This window comes from Centruroides vittatus, unplaced genomic scaffold (assembly GCF_030686945.1).
Source record: "Centruroides vittatus isolate TY-2023 unplaced genomic scaffold, ASM3068694v2 contig_854, whole genome shotgun sequence".
Lineage (NCBI taxonomy): Eukaryota > Metazoa > Arthropoda > Arachnida > Scorpiones > Buthidae > Centruroides > Centruroides vittatus.
The window spans coordinates 488,993-511,258 of NW_027122558.1; the positions used below are offsets into that span (position 1 = coordinate 488,993).

The window sequence follows — 22,266 nt, forward strand, 5'->3', positions numbered from 1 at the left end:
GTTTGAAGGTGCAACGAGTGAAATAAAAGTTTTGTAGGTCGATGAATATGGAGAATGACTTTCCGGGGTCAAAGATCAGAAAAGAAAAAAACACTGAAGTACTATACAGATTAATACGTGACTAGCTATCGTCCGGTTCGATGACGTCGAGAGGGTCAAAGGTTATTCTGTTTGGCCGCACCTGGCATCAAAAGCGACCGACTATATTAAAAATCATTTAACTTTTTATTGTTCGAAGGAACAGGTGCAAAGTTACAATAAACACTTTATGTAACGACCAACTAGCATTAAATCCTGTAAAAAAGTGTATTAAAAAACTCACAAAAAGATCAAGCAATTAATTTTTATATTATGAAAATATTTAATTAATTTGCATATTTACTTATTAATTAATATATAATTATTAAAATAAATTAAGTGATAATATGGGCAGATAGATCGAAGTATGCATTTGTTTGGCTGTTTCAACGTTACAAAATGCAAGAAACTATCAAAATATTAATTTTAATTACATCATAGATATAACAGCAACGTAAATTTATAAAATATATCATATGATTCATACAAATGCAAAGAGTTTTATTAAAAATTCTCATTTTTTAAAGATATATTTATTATTTATAGAATAGAATGTAATACGATTAATAATTAGCTTACATTATATACACTGATTTCATAATTATTTTTAAAAAATAATTTTAAAATATAAATAGAAATAACTCATTTTAATTTTATATAAAATATTATTTTTAAATCTGTTATAAACATTTAAAAAATGAAAGAATTTATACATATAATAATTTTAGATATTTTAAACAAAAGTATTTGTTGTATATATATATATGAGTCATAACTTGATCACAGAATTGGATATAAATATTTAGTTAAAATCCTTAAAAGTAATTATTTTTATTTATATATTTATAAGTAAAAGAAGAAAAATCTTCCTTTAAAATGTATAAATTTTTTAAATAAAAAGACCTTGCTGCATCTTCAATATTTATTTTTTAACAAAAAATAAATATTGAAGATGCAGCAAGATCTTTTTATATTATATATTATATTAAATATTGATAAAAAATAAATAATTTAGATCATTCATAATAATTATTTAATAATTTGAACAAGTACAAAAGTTTATACAAATAATAAATTAGTACAAGTCAACATTATACCAATTTTAGACTTATTAAAAATATATATGATTTAATTTAAATTATTTACAATAATCTTTCTCCCTTACCGTATATATTTTCATTCTAAATTTAATCAAGTAAACAATTTAAAATAATATAATAATAAAGTATTTTATATTTATTTTAAAATTTTCTTTGGAAATATTATTATAAAATAAGGTCTTTTATTATAAGCATTTAAATATAATTGTAATTTGTTAGGTGTATTCAGATTTATTTATTTAAATTATTCGTTAAAATGTAAAAAATATTGTTATTCTACGTATAAAATGAAGATTTTACACAAATTTAATGACTTTATGACTAGATATTCATTTATTTATTATGTATAAGGCAAGAAAATGAAATTCCAAAAAATCAATTTTTAGTCACTAAGATTAATATTCCCGAAACCACACTCCCCGGAAGAATACACAGTCCTAAATTGATTGCTATACTTCAATAATGTAAAAAAAAATCTTCATTAAATTACATTAAATGGACGATTTAAAGTGAAATAAATAGTCCAAAACTGGACCCGATATCCTTGTAAAAATCATTTAACCATTTCAAAATTTAATATATACATTTAATAAATTTTCTACTCTATCATATTCGACTATATTTGTAAAATTAAATACAGTATAATGAAAATAAAAAATTCAAATTAATGTATAATTATTACATTCTGCATTGGTAATAATTTCATTAATAAATTTCCGCTTGTTTTTTTAAAAATTAAGACAGATTAATTAATTAGAAAAGTAAATTTTACACACGAAATGTCCGGAGCTAAACATATTCTGTCAAAAGAGCAGTGTAATTCTTTCGTGTCTCTTAAACCTTTCATCCGATAGTCACGTGGACAGCATGTGTCTGACACAGCCAGGAGCACGAGGTGATCACATGATCAGAAGGAGTTGATTGGACAGCGCGGGCGTGCCTTCGTTTCCACCGGCTGTCCGATTGGTTGTTTGAGAAAGTGTGTCTATGTGTTGTTTTATCCCTTGCTAGGGAACACATCCCAACAGCTGACTCGAGTGTGATCGGTGAATGGCTTTGTTCATTACATGTATAGAAAGTTTCAATTTTGACAATGCATAGTTTAACATTATCTCCGCCATCTTCTCCCCATCAAAATTTTTCTGTAAGTAAATTACCTTTAATCATTTATATCTAGAGTTAATATATGTATTATTTTTGACAATACATTCTACAAAAGAAAAACTACAGTTTATAGTAAATAACACCTTTAAAAATGAATGATTAAATATTCAAATTTCTTTTATTATTATTTCGATCATTTATTTTTTAAGGAATAAGTTTTACTTTTTTAATGTATTCATAATAGGAAATTCGTAATTTTATTTTAAAAAATCAACATAAGTTAAGTGTTAGGTTGGATAAAAAGGGACTTTGTTTTTAATATTTAAATTAAATTGTAATTTTAAACTCGGGTGTAAAGTATAAAAATTAAAACACTTAACTTCATAATTGACATATAATAATACAACCTTTATGTAAATAAAAAGTATTAATTGTTTTAAAATGTTTTATAGGAAGAAAAAATTAACTTGCAAAATATTCATTTGGGACAAGTCGATTTGGATGCTGTAGAAACTTTATTATCCTTTAGTAGACAAGCTGTGGATAACAATGGGTTGAAATCAAATGAAAATGTGCCTACTCATTCCGAAGATGAATTGGACGAAATAGAAAGAAACAAAGAAAAAAACAATTCCGAATTAGAACGAGTAAGTTCGTTGCTCCTCTTAAATTAATATTAGGATCAATGTATTAGATACTTGTTATATAATATTAATAATAGCGCATTTGCATCGTGCGAAATTCTACGGCGGCATTTAGTATTGTTTACGGACGATTTTCTTTTCTATAATTTCAGCTTCTTCTCAATCATACTCCACCCCCTACGCCTACGAAACATCTGACGTCAATGCCGGTTTCTGTTATTATGAAAGCACCGAGAAAATCAATAGTGCCACACGGACCAGAGAAAAGTGAGGAAAAAATCGAAGACGGTAGAAATTCGGAAAATCTGAGTGAAAGTTTAAGCTTTGCTAACACAATAAGGGAACAGGCGAATTTCGTAATATCCTCCAGCACTCAAACGAGTGCGGTGCTTAATAGCAATCCATCGACGGAGTCTGCAGTTTACGCAAACAAACCGATAACAATAGCTCCGAGACCCGCAACAATTATTCCACTGGTGCCTACTTTAGCCAATTTTTCGACTTCGAACAGTGTTAAATCTTCATTAACGCCGGGTTCTACCTTTCTGTTTACTCCTAACTCGTTGGAGACGTTGTCGGCCACTAGCGGTCCTTCGGTTGTTCAGTTATTTGTTACCAGGCCATCTCAAATTCACGAGATTTCTAATCGGGTATCCGCCACGTCATCATCTGTGATATTTGCAACGGAACTAAATTCTTGTGAAAGTTCTGCAAGTACCAGGAAGAGATCTTTCAGATGTACTTATCCCAACTGCCAGAAAACGTATTATAAAAATTCTCATCTCAAAGCACACCTTCGTAAACACACAGGTGAGAATCAATATTTAAATTAAGTTCTCAGTTTGTTTTTAATAGCAAACATCTTATTTCGTATAATAAAATTACCCTCGAATGTAGTTTCTTATCATTTTATTTTCTTGCCGTTTAGGAGAAAAACCTTTCGTATGTACGTGGGATAATTGCAACAGGAAATTTTCTAGATCGGACGAATTGTCACGTCATAAAAGAACTCATACGGGGGAAAAGAAATTTATCTGTTCAACATGTGAAAGGAAATTTATGAGAAGCGACCATCTAGCCAAGCACATTAAACGTCATGCAACTAATAAAAAAGACTTCCTTTGGAAGGCTTCTCTTCAGCCAAACAAACTGTTAGAGCCAGTTAATATGCAACTTAAGGAAGACATTTCTTCTAAAAAACAATTAATTTTTGTAAAAACGTAATGTTTTTTATTTAAAATTTAACGTTACATTAATTATTTATTATCCTTTCAACTTCATTGTGATTGAGCGTTACGAAACAAAGAATTTTGCTCCTCTCTACTTGAATGTTGGATATTTTGAAAAATTTGTAAATAATTTATTAGTGTCGATGTAAATATTCCCATTATCTTTATTAAAGGATTATTAAATACTTATCGATTCTCTACTTTAGTAATAATTTTGCACTTTCAAATTTTACATTAAATCGAGAATTAAACTTAATTTTGAAGTCATAAAGGCCATATTTTTAAAATGTAGCAAGGTCTATTATTGATTTCGTCATGTTTTGAGAGTCGTTTTACTCGTTAAAACAGTTCTTTGACTTACTACATTCACACGTGTTTACATTAAATTAAATATAGCTTGTTTACATTTTCAGTTTAGATATATTTCGAAATTGGTGTTAATAATTTTTCTTTTTAATTTATATGATTAAAATAAAACACATCTTAACAAATTTTAAAAATACTGTACACGGAATCCGTACAGAACAATATTGCAAAATGTCCTCTGTATATGTAACTGAACTTATAATAGCAAATTGTTTTGATAATGATGAATTATTTAAAAGGATTAAATTTCTACATTTAGAAATACTGATTATCTTGTAAACAAAATTGAGTTGCTTTTTAAATCAATAACAGTTTTATGTAAGTAATGCTCTATTAATATACAGTATTTTGTGTGACGAAGACACAATTCAAGGAAGCAGCTATACGATAAATTCTATAAAAAGACATTTTTGAATATACAATAGATACATTTCAAATGACAAAGTAAAAAATAAAAGAGTATTTGAACTGATATCGAGAAAGATTCATTCTGTACACAGTATATTTAATATAGTTCATAATAAAAATCTTATCATTTGAAAGACTGAAGCAATAAATAAAACGTTAAAATAATATATTTGAAGAGGGAATAAAGTAAAAATTATATATTTGTTTTTTTATCTACAGTATACGTTTATCCAGTGGTGATATTCGGCGGGTTCGCACAGGTTCGGCCGAACCCGTTGTTAAAATTTTCAGTTTTCCGAGCGGGTTCGCCCGAATCCGTTGTTAAAGTTTTCAGTTTCCCAAACCTTGTTAAACACACGGAACAATTCTCAGTGGGTTTGTTTTTTTAAAAAAATATATTAAAATATGCGTATTATACTCTGTAATACTACTAAACTAGGGCCTTATACCCCGTTTACACCGAGCATTTCAATCTAGATTGTGAGCAAGGTCTTTTTTTTTTTTAACTCTTTCCGCCCTGTGGGCACTAAGAGGGCCTCTTTTTAGTAGGCCCATTATGGGTTCGTGAGCAAGGTCAGGGAGTATGTCTTGGTGCGATCTCTCTCGACCGTTTCAATCGAGGTTTAATCGCGATCGATTCAAGAGTGTTCTTGAAAGTAGATCCAGTCATAAGAGAGATCCCAGAATGCCACGCGCGCGAGACAATACAAGATGGCTGTGGAACACGTGTCGGGCTATGGACCGCGAAAGAAAAAGTATAATGTATCTCGAGAGATGATGACATACATGTGCCTATTTCTAGAAGCGCCATATTGCGGTAAAGAATTTCTCTGCCTTGAAAAAAAAAAGGTCGACAGCTCTAAAATATTATTGTTACCTGGCCTTCTCCCATGGCTCGTTACGTTCTAAATACGCCACTGATTGTTAGATATATGGTTGCAAGAAAATGTATTGTATTTATTTCTAGCCAAAACTTCCATTTCGTTTGTCGGTGATTGTCAGGGAAAAATTTTCTGCTAGCGAACCCCTTGTTAAATATTTCGAATATCACCACTGTGTTTATCTAATATGTATAGTGTACGATATCGAATTTTTAGAATGTTTTGTATAAAAAAATCATATGATTATTATAAAAATGGCGTAGTATTTTCGTATTATCCAAAACAAATAGTCTAGTTACAAACTGGGGTTTACTTTGAGAAAAATATTTATACGGAAGACAGGATGGTCCTTGTGGAGTGCTAAGGCAGTTAAGAAGACAACCTACCACTTTTGAAGATCCAGGATCAAATCCGGGCTGGCCAGAAACCCAGTAATTTTTCGGAGCGGGTGGCTGGAACTACCCGGCCAGACTTACAATGGCATCTCATTTGTGGGTTTAGTCGAACTCACAATGGGCTTGAAAAAATGGGGCTCGTCCCTCAATAGTCCCATTCGCAATATCTTTTCACTTTAGTGTCCACAGGGCAAAAAGAGTAAAAAATAAATAAATAAATAAAAAGAAGCGTGCTCGATGACGATTGGTTTGCTCGTAATTAAACTTTATTTGAAGGGCAGTATTACATACAGAACATAGTTCCTTAATTTCAGTTTCCCTGAACTGTGAGAAGAACGAACAATTATCCTGAGATGTGTTTACCGCGAATACAAAAACTACATTTGTGAGTCATAAGTGAAACTGAATTTTATCAAATAATTTATCTTACAAGTTCAGAAGTGCTAAAGAAACTGATTTATTTTGTAAACAACTTGAAAATATTTCAAAAAGTTTTAAACACTGCCAGGAAATAATTGAAAACACTGACGACCGCTTATTTACAGAAATTCCACTTTTCTTCTAAACACCATTTGGTTGTAGATAGAATGCGTTAATGCCCCAAAATTAAGCTCATGTAGATTAAAAATTAACGTTTTTCCTTTAATCTTTAGGCCATACTCAACCATGGCCAATAATTCGTCTTTTTGGGAACTCATCCCATTGTTTCTATTTCTGTATTTGTGTTTGGTTCTTAGAAGTTCTTACAGCGACCCTGATTGCAAGCTGTAACAGAAGTATTAAACTACCTGTTGCTGTTTGTTTCCATCGAAGCAGCCCATTAAAGTTCACGTGCAAAATTCTGCACCAGTCTACAATAATAGGTATTCAGAACTTAGTCGAACTTCTGTAGTAAGTTATTCAGTCTTTTTGAATAATTTTTGGAGTTTTTTAGACTTTTTGAACTATCTTCAAGTTCCTTAAGAATAATCAACCATTTTTACTTTACTTTTAAAATTTATTTTGTGTAAAGAGAGTAATTAATTAAAGTAAATGTGACAATGTGTGTTATAAGTTCGTTACATCACGAGTATGATGTGTTACAGTGCTATTTTTGTAAACAATAGACTTGGTATAAATAGTACTAATTGGTGTTAATGAATTTATATTCACAGAAAAAAAACACAATAACGTTTATATTCTTTTACAGTTCAAATATAAGTAAAATCCTGGGTTATATTTAAATTGCTTTGAGTTATTTTAGTGCTCTAGTTTATGTAGAATATTATACACTTTATACATCTGAATTAAAAATTATTTTTCTAATTAAATTTAAAGAATTTTTTCAATGTTAGTAGCCTTTCAGTTAATTTATCATATTTTACAAATATGTGATGAATACATTTTAAGTGTAGTCGTAATTATTAGTATACAAATATATGAAAAATATATATTTTCATGTTCGATAAATATTATTAGACCTATGGGTCCATTTTGAATTTCAAACAGTTATAATTCTTCTTTGATTTTTATGTTTTAGTACGTATTTTCTCAATCCCAGAATTTACCGAAACGTTGGAATAAAATTTTTTAAACCCGTGTCTATAAGCACAGAATTTGAAGAATTAAAATACTAAATTAAAAAAAAAATGAAGTTTCATATTCGTTAAGGCCATTTATAATTGGATTGTTTGGATAAGGCAACGCAACACGTAGGCAAAGTACCAGTAAGAAAGTGCCTCCCGGAAGGACTTTCTAAAGGAAAATTGTCTTTATTTAGGTGGCAGATAGGTGAATAAAACTTGAAAAAGTCCACGTGGCCAGTTGGTGGTGAAGCGCGAACCCACAAATGACTGTAATACCCCGTTCGCACCGAGCATTTCAATCTAGATTGTGACCAAGGTCAGCGACTATGCCTTGGTGCGAACACCCTCGACCGTTTCAATCTCGACTGAAACGACGTTCAATCGCGATTGACTGGAGAGAGTTCTTGAAACTAGATCCAGTCATAAGAGAGATCCCACAATCCCACGCGCGTGAGAAAATACAACATGGCTACAGAACACGTGTCGGGCTATCGGCAAAGAAATAAAAAAGATGTTTGGAGAGACGATGACATCTGTCTATTATTAGATATATGGCAAGATAAAGTATTTATTTCTAATCAAAACTTCCATTTTGTGTGTTGGTGTTTGTGACTTACCGAGTAGTTATGCCAGTTTTATCATCGCTTACAATAGCCGGGTTATTCTCAAGCGAATTACCTGTGCGAACGGCACGACGTTTGAATAGCGACAGTCACAATCCAGATTGTAGGTAAATCGAGATCGAAGTTAGTCGAGGATTGTGTGCGAACGTAGTATAAGTGTGTGGTTTTCATCCGTTCTGCTACTAGTGGACGGTTATAATTACATGGAATATTTTTTAGAAAATAATAATAATTTAAAAACCATCAAAAAAGAAATGCAGTTTTTTAACTGCATTTCTTTTTTGATGGTTCTTTAAATATAACTCGAAATAAAATAGGAAAATATTTTCAACTTCTTAAACTTTTTGATGTGCATTTTAAAACGTTTCAATAAATTTCAGTTGAAAATTTTTGTTGGCAAAAACTTGACAACGCCAACAAAAATTTTCAACTGAAATTTATTGAAACGTTTTAAAATGCACATCAAAAAGTTTAAGAAGTTGAAAATATTTTCCTATTTTATTTCGAGTTATAGAATTATAATCAGATTCAGTGCCGCGTTATCCTATGGGAAAAAAGGGCAATTGGCTGGGGGCCCGCACCGACAGGAACCCCAAACAAATCTTTCAAAAGAATCTTTCCCCAAAGAAAAATGTCCGAAATCAGCATTGTACCGTACATGGGGTCCCTACTTCAAATTCGCCTGGGCACCGTAAACATGTAACACGCCAATGATCGGATTCATTCTAATTTTGTATTTTTATAAACTAAGACAACCCGCCCATAAAATATTCCTCGGGTTGCTCATCCGGATTTGAGCCAGTCACTCAGATCCGGTATCAATAGCTGATGCCTAACATACCGGATAACTGGTATATCCGGTATATGGCATATCCAGTAGTACGTATATCCGGTATACGTACGCTATGATTAACTGAAGAGAAATTTTATATACTAATCTAGGTGCTAAAGCACATTTTAGCTCAAAGCTTCTTCACACAGACTAAGCGTAGTCACGTGACTGGAAACTATTACGTCATTTTTGTGTATTTCTGAAGATCTACATTTGTGGGGTTAGAATCGAAGGCAGCTAAGTTTTTTTTACGAACGTGGAAATAATCGACTCGGGAGCAACGTCACGCATGATGTCGTTCGGTTACACCGATCAGCATATTCCCTAATGACGTCAGAACTTTTCGCTTAATTTGTCAAGCACTGTGTGAAATTTTATTTTCTCTCGTTAGATGGCACAACGACTTTTCGGTTGTGTTAATTTTTTATTGTATGCTTTAACTGTAAAGAATCAACATTTAACAGCAACTATAACAAACTTCCTCGCATTCCAATATCAGAACGTGAAGCTTCCATAACACCGCTTATAATGGCTGCGACGTCTTTAACAAATGAGGAAGAAACCGGAAGTAACATGCCACAACTAAGCGATCAATGGCTTATGCTCATTGATCCTAGTTGATTCTTCCCATAGGGCGCGTTCTTTAATAGCGGTCGTTCCGCGTCGCCGCTACTACGGGAGTGCGCTGCTGTTTGTAGGCATTTAGGAACGAATTTCTAATTCTAATTTTTTTCGTGGCTATTTTGAATGCTCTTTCAACAAATAATCCATTTTATGGTTAAATTTTACAATTGGGGCCCTTCTTTTGCCTTTAAAAGCTCATATTTTAGAATTATAGATTCCTCCATCTCGATACTATCGATAGTGCGGCGCTGCCGTCTTTCTTTCTTTCACCGTCGTTCCTAAATGCCTACAAACAGCAGCGCACTCCCGTAGTAGCGGAGACGCAGAGCGACCGCTATTAAAGAACGCACCCACGTACATCACCGTGTGCACTAACTTGCGCTTTCACAACTTCTAAATTTTCATTCATAAAACCACATAATGGACCCCAAAACGAAACTATCTGAGCCGTGGAGGACGCCATTTTGCTTTCCACCGTAAACTACTGCTACAAACAGCCGTTTTTGCCGTTCGACGGCGCGCACTCCCACCGGAATTTAGGAACGCGTTCCGCAGGAATTTTTAAACAGATGTCGTTCGCGCGGAGTTACGCGGAGGAAAAGAACCCACCTATAGGCAAACTGTAGTAGCATATTATTTCATAACTGACATTTTTAAATATTACAATGTAAATAATTTAAAAAATAATAATAATTTGCAGTTACAATATGAAGTTATCTCAAATTACAATTTTTATATTTTTTGTCACGCGCGACTGTCGCCTGCTGGCTCTGGTGTCTGGCTCTGTTAGACTATTTTTCTTAATATCCCGGGATGGGGTGAAGATAAACCAAATGTTTCACGGTAGTTTGCATATAAAGGGCACTGAATGCTATTAAATTTTCTGGAAGGTCAAGGAGAGAGAGAGAGAGGTTACGTGTCATATCTTGCGAGGGGTCAGACTTAACGAAGATTTTACTTGTTAGTATTTACAGTGTTTTATAAAACTCATGTCTACCCTTATAATTAAGTCTTTTGCTATTTTATAATAATTAAATTTCTATGAAGTTTTTATAACAAAATGTTCTAACAGATGGCGCCACATACAAGTTTAATTATTTATTTTGATTAATACAAATAGAGAGGTCGCGGCCGTCGTATTCAGCCCTAAACGTGAACGGTGGACGGCCGAGCGCCGCCATCTGGCTATTTTAGACGATCAATAATGGCGTTCGCTACGTCTAGCATGGCGAGTTGAACATCGGTTTAAACTTCATTTTTTTTGTGTTTGTGGTTAAAATTATGACGTATTTTATTAAAATAATGATTTTAAGCATTTACGAATAATATTGTAAAGAAACAGACTATTTTAATCCAGAAATTATTTAATGATTCAATGTTTTTGTAAGTGATGCGAAGTGCCTATAGAATTTACATATATTTGTCTTCACAATAGCTTATCTTAACGTAGGTTTGTTCTTCCACGGCATCTTCTACCACCAACAGCGTAATACGTTTGTAAATTTTCTAAAAATTAATTTTTCGAGTTGGGGAATTTTTCGAATTTTTCGATCCACAATTTGGGCTGCCGGACTGTCTTGACACACCAGGTACAGATCGCTTCGTCCCGGGTTCTTCAACAGCCCGAATTTAATGTCAGAGCTGTATACTGAAGTCTTAACAGCTCAAACATCCGGCCGTCACCTTGTTATACCAGGTGTTAAAAGTATAACAAGTATCGACACTTCCATATAAACAGTTTCTTATTGTACGCAGAACACTTGCACATAAATTGTTTTTAGTTGGCTTGCAATGTACCATATTTCTTACACAATATATTATTTCGGTGAGAAATTGACACCATTTTGTTCACGACACGTTTTAGGATCTTAATAGCCAATCATTTCTAACACGACCGAATTTCAACCAGTGGCGTAGCGTGGGTGTCAGCCGCCCGGGGCGGAGGAAAGTTTCGCCGCCCTCTTATTTAGGTATTAATATTATTTATTGTGAAATTTTGCCGCCCTCTTAAAGTGCCGCCCCCACTACGCTACGCCACTGATTTCAACAAATCTAATCAAACTTGGCCAAACATATAACACATAGGAAAGATGGATGGGAGGCCGACAAAGTCTCGCTTGGAACGACTCGTGGCCGGTTTTGGTAGGTATACAGTGCGTGCATGCACGCCGGCAGCCTATAGTGCACTAAAAATATAATTTTTTATACTGTAAATATAGTAATCAACTGGCTCCTGCCGGTCATTATCTAACTCCTTTCAGGGGAGACCTTTTTGAACGATGTCTAGTCAATTGGGACAGGCCACCCCTAAGCTTTCTATGTCTGGTCTTGAGTTTGGTGTATCGAACTCCGTTCTCGAGATTAAGGAAGGACAGACAAGCGGACGGACGACAGTGGGAATGTATAGGTCTACAATTTTTTCAAATTGCAGCCCAATTTAAATAAACAAAGAGATGCGTTGTTAATTTAAATAAATTTTTATATACGCATATTCATACACTAAATAAGAAAAATTTCATTTTAATTTGCAGCTTGTATTTCATGGCGGCGCAGAAAGGTGCCTATTGTCAACGGGGAGGTTTGATTTGAATAAAATTAAAATTAATTTTAATGGATTTTTTTACCCGCCGTCAACTACACGAAACTATCGATAGTACGCTCTCATGGGTTTTGAATTTACTCGCGATTAGCATTGATAAGGGCGGTCAAATATGTGTAGCACGCAGGCGGCTAACAGTCCAAACCATGTCCTGGTGGCGTCGACAAGAAAAGGAATTCTACTTGCAGGTCTACATCCGCCTCCCAAATATTGTAGTATTTTCCATTATCAGAAATTTCTCCAACAACAGCTACCGTGAGAAACTAAATTCATTCCACATTAAATAAAAGTTCTAAAAACTGAAACACGAGAAACAATTTCCTCGGGCTTCAAAGTATTAATTAATCATACCATTTGTCTTGGTTCTAAGGGTGATCACCTTAAGCAGGTCCTACTGTATTTGTATTTTCATATAAAATTTCAAATTATATGTCTGCAAAGACTTCAACTAAGTATGAGTTTATTTAACATTAACTAAATATCTGATCAAAAATATGCTTTTTCCGAAATTCGTTAAAATTTTATTTAAAAAAATTACTTTATTTTTACTTAAAATTTATTACTTTAAATAAATAAATTATTAATTCTTGCTGTATTCATTAGCATTAAGATAATTAAAGGAACAGGATTAACTATATACAGGGTTCCTACTCAAATTTTTGTTTAAATTCCATGACATTCCCTGACCAACCTTGTACAAATTCTCCGACAGTACAGCGCATTGACAAAATAAAACAGCATACGATTTACTATGCAAATAAGCTATTGCTTCTTTGACCTTTTAGTCAGTAATTTTTTCTAATTAACAGTTACATTATTTATATAATTGCCGAATAATTAAAATTAAATATAAAATGTTTTATTGAATTAATCCACAGCCATAAATCTATGTGGCTTTGAAAAAAAAAGCCATTATTTATTGATTTATGTAGAAAAGTATATATTTATTGAATTTATCTCTTAAGGAATTTTCTGAACTTTATAAAATATTAATAAACGGGGTAGAAAGATCAGCAATTGTTTTTATAACAAAATCACATAACAGATGGCGCCACACACGATTCTATTTATTATATCGTAGTTAAAAACACAAAAGTTATTTTCTAAATAAAATCGCACAACAGCCGAGAAAGTTGCGCAACTCGTTGCCGGGTTTTTTGACTGTAAAAAGAAAATTAAATCGTTTGTTTCGAGCAGTAGGTCCATCATTTTTCTTCATTTCCGTACAAGAACAACTATAATATTTTGATTCCTTGGTGTAGAATACGTACACGATATTTTTTTGTGGCAGGTAAACTCATAAAATTCGCTTATTTAATATATAAGTCACTTTAATTAACGTTTACGTAACTAAACTATAACACGTATATTTCACATAACCAACGTCCGATGACGTCGGGTAACCGCTTTTAAAATGGCGTCGGATAAACGAAATATTACGAAATTTAGCAAAAATTGCGCTGTCGGTCAATCGGAGTATACTGAACGAACGAGAGGAATGATTTCTTCTAGTTTTGGGGGTGGCGAGGTAAAGATGACGTTCGATTATAGAAAACCTTGCTTCTAACCCCTTGTGGAGAATGGAAACCGAAAGTGGAGGGTGGTAAGGAGTCTCTCGATCCCAATCCATCGTCATTCGAGGGATAGAAACGTAAAAAAATGCAGATATTTAGCCTTAAAATACAAAAAGAATCCATTACGCCAGTCGCCTTCGAATTCGTTAGGCGCTTTCTAATCTCCATAGAAACGGCAACAATTGCCGTTTCTATTGTTGCAACACGATTTTGCGTCACTTTGCACGTTTCTTGCTTGCCGAACGGACGTGTGCGCTCTTTGCTCCTGTTTTCGCTGCGTTTTTTGCCTTTCTTCGGTGTTCTTTGCTACCCGAAGTGATTTTAAGAAGACTTTTGGACGCCGACATTACACCAGGTAAGATTTTAATTAGAATTTAGCTAGCTGTAAGATTTTATTTTCGTTTTGTTTAGTTCAACTTTCAAAGACGACATCGGCCGGCGTATTTGCGTGTAAATCTTGTGAATTCGTTAGGCGCTTTTTATCCGAAACGACTTTTAAACGCGCCGCCACATTGGAAAGCGACCGAAGCGCCGAAAACAGATTAAGTATTTGCTCATTTTCCTAATTAATTCATTTATATTTTATAAACACTGTCAAAGAATAAGGATTATTTATAGAAATTCAATTAAAAATTATTTAATACTAACTTTAAATACGAATTCCATCGTAATTTTAACTAAAATATACTCTGGTAACATTGATGGACGGAGACCATATTCCGAAGCATGGGATGTTCCTTCGACAGGTCAAAAATTTCGCCCTCCGACTTCTCCATGCAATTTATGTATTAGTTACAACGCTTTTCAATGGCTTATTTTGCCAGAATTAAATTGTCTGCAAACACTTCTAATACTAATACACTTAACAGTTATCTATACAGGCTGGATATAAAGAATTCTTTTCCTTAGGCTCTTTGTCTCTTTCCACAAGGTGGTCTTTACTGAGTGCGGTCGATCTTCCACACTTACGTAACCCTCTGCCAATGCTTTGTGCTTAACGCAGAAAAAGTTCACGACGAATCGGAATTCGAATAGCTCGCGTTAAATCCTATCGGAAATTGCTAGAACGTTCCAACTGTATTTGCAGTAGAGACGACCGACCCAGAACGAAGAAACTCTCTTACGTGTAATTGGTATTTGTACGACAGAAAATTAAAGACACGCCGCACGTAGCCATGCGGAAAAGGCACTCGAGTCCGAGTCGTAACAAGTGTTTCGTTCTAGAGCAATTTACCCTAACGTGTACGTCACAAAAACGCAACGACGGCATTTAAAAGGGTTTCGTGCAAAGAAATTGCCAACGAGTCGACCAAAACACAAGACAGACGTACGAAGAAGCGAAAAGTGCCCACAGCCCAACTCGCCATTCGGGACACGAACGTTTAAGTGGCACAAAAGTATATCCGAATACCATTGATATATATATATTTTTTCTTTCTTTACAGAATGAAGGACTGGCGGTTTTGGCGGTGGCTGCGGCCCAAGAAGATGAAGAAGTGTGAAGGGCGTTCTCCTTCCGCAATGGATGAAGAGAGGGCCTTTTCCCCCTTTGAGCGGGGAGAGGAACTCTCTTCCATCAATTGCGGAAGGGGTTCTTTCTTCACGGGATCGACTTCAGGAATAGAAGGTGTCGACAGCATTCTCTGTTCCGCGTTGAACGGAGAGGAGGCATTTCGCTGTTCGGATTTGTTCCGAAAAGTGAAATGTCTCCATGTTGACGACATCATCTTTGCCGCATTGGGAGGGGAGGAATGTTTTGATCATTCCTTCCTATTCCAGCGAGTGGGATCCTCTCGTTCGGTGTGGGCAAGGATGCAAAGGAAAAAGCGTCGCTTCGCAAGAGATATGTGAACGACTTTTTCCTTTGCTATTTCTGAAGTATCATTTAAATTTAAGGTTTTTAGTTTCAATTTACTAACGTAGGATAAGAAGGCAAGAGGTTTTTAAAATTTTTTTATCTCTTGTCATACTAACATTTAAACTAAAACCTTAAATTTAATTTTTTTTCTATTTAATCTTTACCGGACTAGAGACTTTTCATCCGGACTCGACACCTTTTCCCGGACGTGACCCACGGACTTGTCTCTCGAACGTGACACTCGGTCGACGACGACGGACTTGACTTTCGATTGTGACCACCCGGACGTGACACGTTTACTCACCGGACGCGACATTCGGCCGACCTTTCTTCCCAAACAGATGTTATGAGGATTGATCTTCCTGTTAGGGTTAGGTTAGGCTAGGTCAGGCCCTTCGCTCTTCTCATAACACTGTTCGGGAAGAAAGACTGTTTGATAAAGGTAGTAATGTTGACCTTAGGGAATAAATGAACTTCTCGCTTTTTCACTGTTTTTGTGTTTTCTAGGAACATTTGGGAGAGGGATAAGAATCTCCCTTCTCAACTTTACCACGAAGAGGACGAAGCGGCCGTTTATCGTACAAGCGAATATTTGTCGAAATCTCCGATGGTAAGAACTCTTTCATTTTATTTCTCTACATATCTTATTCTCGTATCGTAATTTACCGTTTCGAATTCTCGCACTCACGCACTTACACGTCAAGCGCCACATTCTCTGTAATTCGATACAGTGAAACAATCCGAACACTCGCTTCCCACAAATCCAACCCCTGGATCCTCGTCCCGGGAAGTGGAAACGCCAATTTTAAAGATTAAAACACTTTAAATTGGCGGCCGAAGGGGCTCTGGTAATCACACATCTTGCATGGAATAAATGGAATTTCACACATTCGCATCAATAATCGCTTTGCGATGAATTTTTCTATTAAATCTCTGTAAATTTATTATGGTAAAAAATTATCTGCGCACAAATCTCGCTCGTATTTCAGTATTGCTAACTCTCACCTAAGATCATCAATTAAATGTATCCGCCATTTTTCCAACAAATTTCTCGTGAGTCAATGCGCGACGTTCACTCAGTCACGCGTTGTTGTGAACGTGCGCCGCAGCGATTTTTTCTTGGACTTAAAACGTAAACCGTGTACTTCTGCATGCCGTGTACAAGTAACGTTTGTACTTGGGCCGCAACCTCTCTAATGTTATTTTTAAAATAAAATTTCATAAAAGCCTGGAAAGTTACGCAACTCGTTGCTAGATTTTTTTACAACATGTTTACTACACTAGAGTACCTATTGTATTCTTCTAACTAATTTATCTTTTTAAAACACAATGCTGAAAAAAAGTCGTGTTTACTTTATTCACAAACATTACAACTTTTACTGTATTTTATATATAATAAAATACTCGCGCAATATTTAAGTAAAATAAATAAAAATTATTTTGTTAACGTTTTTTAAAAATTATTATTTTTAATTAAAATATGAAACTTAAAGAAAAGAAAAAAACTGAACAATTTGTATCCCACGCGCTCTTACGTTAAAACCTAGCAAAACAATCACATGCAACAACGTTTTTAATTGGCTTATACGTCGATGACTTTGATTGGCTGCTGTTCTGAAGATTTATGTATTCTCTAACGTATGGTTCCGGGATCGAACCAATCCAGATTCCATAAGTCAGAGTGCCTATGGGCCGTGAACTGTGAAAATGATTTATGGAGTCTTTCATGCCAAATTTGACTTTATATTATTAATTAATATGAATTGGCCTATAAAAGTTACAGTTTATTAGGAAAATTTCGATTGAAGAACTTATTTTGAATTTTTTATATTTTATTATGTAATTTGATAAGTTAATTCATTATTTAAGATAGACGTACATTTGTCTAGTTTCTATCTACTATAACCGATGTTTACGTTACAATTTATGCTTACGAAACGTTTTAATCTAATGATTAATTTGAGAAGACAGATGATGTATACTCTCACGGGAATATTTTCAAAAGATTACTTAATTAAAAGTGAAAATCGTGATAAATTAAACTAGAAAAATTATTATAATTTCTTTTGCTGAAAGTGATCGAACGATCTCTCATAGAAGATCGATCAAGAATGATCTTAATTCGATCGAAATTTTTCCAGAGTAGTGGCCAAATGGAGAAAAACACTGACTACTAGTAGCTAGCTAGTCGTGGGTTTACGCCTCACCTAATGGCCATGTGGAATTTTCCGGTTTTTCTTCACGTTTGTAACACTTAAACAGTGGCCAGTTTTCCATAGAAAGTCCTCCATTTCAGTTGTCCATTTAAGTTGTCCTCGAAAGATTAAGTTGAACACCTCCCGGGAGGTGTCCAACTTAATCTTTCGAGCGTAATAGAATTTGCATGGTCATTCATGATGGCCGATTTTTTTTTTTTTTTTTTTTGTTTAGAGCACATTATGAAGATTTGTGTAAAAGTAGAAAATTTTAAGCGTGGGCAATCTAAGCTTTTGATGTTTTAGGCTTTTAGAAGTCTCAATCACGTACACGGGTCGATACTCGATATTGATCAGTATTCAGAATCTAATAATAACTAGGATCCCAGATATTGCGGAATGTCAAGTATTGTGTGATGCTGGCTTTATTTGTAGACTTGTGTCAACGATGTAAACTTGCGCGATGCTTTTGCATAAACTTCGATTCGAAATTTAATAACTTACTTTAGGCTTATTTTGTTTATTTAAGATAAAAAATTTGGGTAAACAGGGATGATTGATTCATTTATAATCCTTTATATGATATTCTATAGTCGTGGTTCTCAATCTTTTTGAAACACTAAACTGTGGCATTTTTTTCCGCGGAACACTTACAATACAGCTTTAAAGCAGGGGTGTCAAATATTTTTCTTTTTTGAAATCAAGAGCTAGTATATGACGTCATTGGCATTTGCTGATTACATTTCCATACAAAAATTATTTTACATTGTATTGATTTTTATTTTGCAATAATTTTTAATTGTATATTTGATTTCGAAGTTGCTTCACGGAGCACCCGTGTTCCGCGGACCACGGATTGAGAACCACGGTCCTATAGAAATCATTGCTATGTCTAGAGTGGATATGACGTCAAATTGATGCCATTTTGCTGCACGCTAGAAGCTACACGCAAAAATAATCTACAGATAAAATAAAAATTGTTAAGCAGATAAATTATCATCATTTATGCACTGTTCTCAAATATTTTAGTTTTATGACGTAATGCCTGTCTATCAAGAGGCAAGCTGGAATATTTACGAGATATTAACGATCTTAATTTTTTGATAAAATAAGATCAGAGAAATCACAAATGACAGCTAATAGTAAGCCAAATTATGATTAATTAAATCTGAAAACACTCATCTACATATAAAGACTTATTTTTTATTTCTTTTATAAACTTTGTCTTATCTCAGACAAAAGTAAAATAGAGAGTACCAGTATTGTTAAGATTATGCATATAATAATTCAATAATGGACGGATGGCCGAGGAGATTAAGACGCCATCCTACCGCTCTGGAGGACCTACTTCGAATAAGAACATTAAGAAATGCAAGAAATTTTTCGGGCTGATCTGTCCCGAATATGTCGGGCCCCGTCCCTTATTATCCGACTGCCTCACTAGGGGCCTGGCCTATTCCACGATGAGTCTGAAAAAGGCCCTCTTAGTGCCCACGTGACGAAAAGAGTCCAAGAGAAGTCTGTATGCCACATCGCAGCTTGTATTCGAGCGAGAGAAGGTTCTAATAGATGTTAAAGGTTTCTTTAATTAAATTGTACTATTGTGCCATAGGAAATCGTCTCTTTGTTATGATATTGCAATAACTTATTATTTGTACACTAATAAAGTTTAATTCGATTCCATCACTTCCTTCTTAATGCTTAACTTGTCAATGGGTATACTTTATCTATTTGTCACCGATATTTATTTCTATGACTAAATCTGTAGAAGTGTTAAAGAAATGTCGAATCATATCTATAACATTTTTTTTTTCTATTTTTTCAAAGCTAAGCAAACAACTGATTGTCTGTTTCGAATGTATATTCAATAAGTTCAATAAATGTAAACAGTTAGATCAAAGAGAACATTTTTAATCACTGTAGGCTTATCTAATTTGAATAAATTTATAAATAATAAAATGGCGAACGGAAAATTTAAAACGTAAACATACGAAATTAACAAAAAGAATAGAAAGTATTCATTAATTATATATTAACCTCATACGGTAGTATGTTTAAATTACAAAAAATTGCAAATCAACACTTGATAAATATAAAATAGTGGCCGAGCGGTCAAGGTTAGCAACTTGCCGCTCTGGGGGGACCCGGAATCGAATCCGGACGGGCCGAAAAATCCCCAGGAATTTTTCGTGGGGTGGTGCATCCGGATATGTCGGTCCCCGTCCCTCACCACCCGGCCGTCCCATTGTGGGCCTGGCCGAACCCATAATGGGCTTGCTATAAGAGGTCCTCTTAGTGCCCACAGGGCGGAAAGAGTTATAAAAAAAAATTAAAAATATATATATATAAAATAGTGCCGTAACTATGCAGGCGCGACAGGCAGCAGACACAGAGCCCGGGACCAAGGGGTATTAAATGGAACTGACCAAATAAAAAAAAATAAAAAATATTGTCAAACGTACCGTAATAATATTTTCGTTTATAAATACATGCGAATGATCATGTGTATTTCTTCTGTACACAAAACTTGCTTATAAGCAATTGTTTATAATTATTATTTTCTTCCAAAAAACTAAAGTTTCCGCCAAAAGTCTTTGCACGGAGCAAATGAAAAGCGTTACAACACTAGAGTTTTTACACTAAAATACTTATTTTTTGTTCTATTATTTATGTGGGGGCCTATGGCACTGATAGATTATACTATAGCATTCTCTACCATGAATTTATACGGTTTTTATAAAAGCAGTATAATGGAAAAAATAAGCTTGTATATTATTCTTTCATTATAATTTTACATTCACCTATTAGTTACTATATGGTCCATTTACAGATAATTTGAATTGAGTAATATTAACCATTTACTGATGTCAATATTTCTTAAATGTAAGTTAAACACGAATTGGAAATATATTTGTTATCACAGACTAGTAAATTATGATTAACGACACTGTAAATTTTGTATTTAACTTCTTAGTTTAATACCATATAGTAAATATAAAAATATACGTTTTATATATTGTAAATATTTTCTCGTTTTTTTACTCATTAATATTTTTATTAAACGTTATTTTTCGAGTTAAGACTTATCGAGTTATAGAATTTAATAATAAATACAAAAATAATATAAATAATTCGTATTCTGCTACTAGACAAAGTTCACGTTGAAAATTAATCGGCACTGTGATTAGAACCGCTCTATATTCCGAATATAAAACATAAATGTGAAGTCTTAGAGGGGCATAGACGAACCCACGCAAGGCCCGTCTATGCCTCTCTAAGCGCAAAATTTCGCGCGAATGCCGTAGGTTGAAGACAGGATCATCGAGAGGGAGAGAGAATTGGGAATTTTTCCCATGTCTAATCTAGAGAAAACTTAGGGCCCCGTAGTAATTCGTAATGGCAAAAGATTTTTTAAAGAGTAAAAGGGCTTCAGAAAAAATCAACCAAATTCCGTACAAGCCCTCGACGGGTGTAGTTGCAAAGTCATTCCATTTATAACCATACACTGCAGGAACGATCCTACTTTAAAACGTTAACAATTTTTCAGATACAGCATATATTTATCCTTAAATATTTAAATGATTTCAGTAACACGTCATAAATATAAAATACGTAATAAATCGATTTTTTTATGAATTTATGCGACTTTTTAAAATTATAATAACACACGTTTCTGATAAGTACTGTACAATAATCTAGAAATAATTCGCTTCCGACTGGATACGATCCCGGTTTCTCATTGTCACTGAAAATAATTCGATTGGAAATAATAAATAAACTAAATTTGCGTCATTTTATTTCTTAATTAATATATAATTAATATACGATAAGAGAAAGTTTATGTTGAATGAGACTTCAAAAACAGTTGTTTTAGACGAAAGTCATTAGCGATGTTGAGGCCGACGTTTTCAACGCGAAAACGTGTACGTCGGACGTTCGGCGCCTCTTTCCTGTAAGCCTAAAAGTGTGACAATGGCCTTTAAAATGTCGAGCGTGGTTCCACTGACTTTCTAAAGGCCATTGTCGAACTTCTAGGCTTACGGGAAAGCGGCGCCGAACGTCCGACGTTCACGTTTTCGCGTTTAAAACTTCGGCCTCAACCTCGCTGTCACGAACAGCTGTACTTTGAATAGTTAATTTAATTATTTAAAATATCTGAAAATATGAATAAATACTATACAATATAATTTT

The 22,266-nt window shown here is 34.0% G+C and overlaps 1 protein-coding gene across 1 annotated transcript; it reads left to right on the top strand.

The window, feature by feature from the left end:
• Positions 1 to 2,166: 2,166 nt before the first annotated feature.
• Positions 2,167 to 4,344, top strand: LOC136982550 (Krueppel-like factor 6). The gene is made up of 4 exons (XM_067279049.1): positions 2,167 to 2,322; positions 2,735 to 2,929; positions 3,079 to 3,736; positions 3,855 to 4,344. Exons 1-4 carry the CDS (start codon positions 2,272 to 2,274, stop codon positions 4,148 to 4,150), a joined length of 1,200 nt encoding a protein of 399 aa, XP_067135150.1. The 5' UTR covers positions 2,167 to 2,271; the 3' UTR covers positions 4,151 to 4,344.
• Positions 4,345 to 22,266: the final 17,922 nt, after the last annotated feature.

Coding starts and splice junctions, on each gene's coding strand:
- LOC136982550 (XM_067279049.1), top strand. CDS start 2,272: ATGCATAGTTTAACATTATCTCCGCCATCTTCTCCCCATCAAAATTTT. Junction 2,323..2,734: donor CTCCCCATCAAAATTTTTCT/GTAAGTAAATTA, acceptor AATGTTTTATAG/GAAGAAAAAATTAACTTGCA. Junction 3,737..3,854: donor ACACCTTCGTAAACACACAG/GTGAGAATCAAT, acceptor CTTGCCGTTTAG/GAGAAAAACCTTTCGTATGT.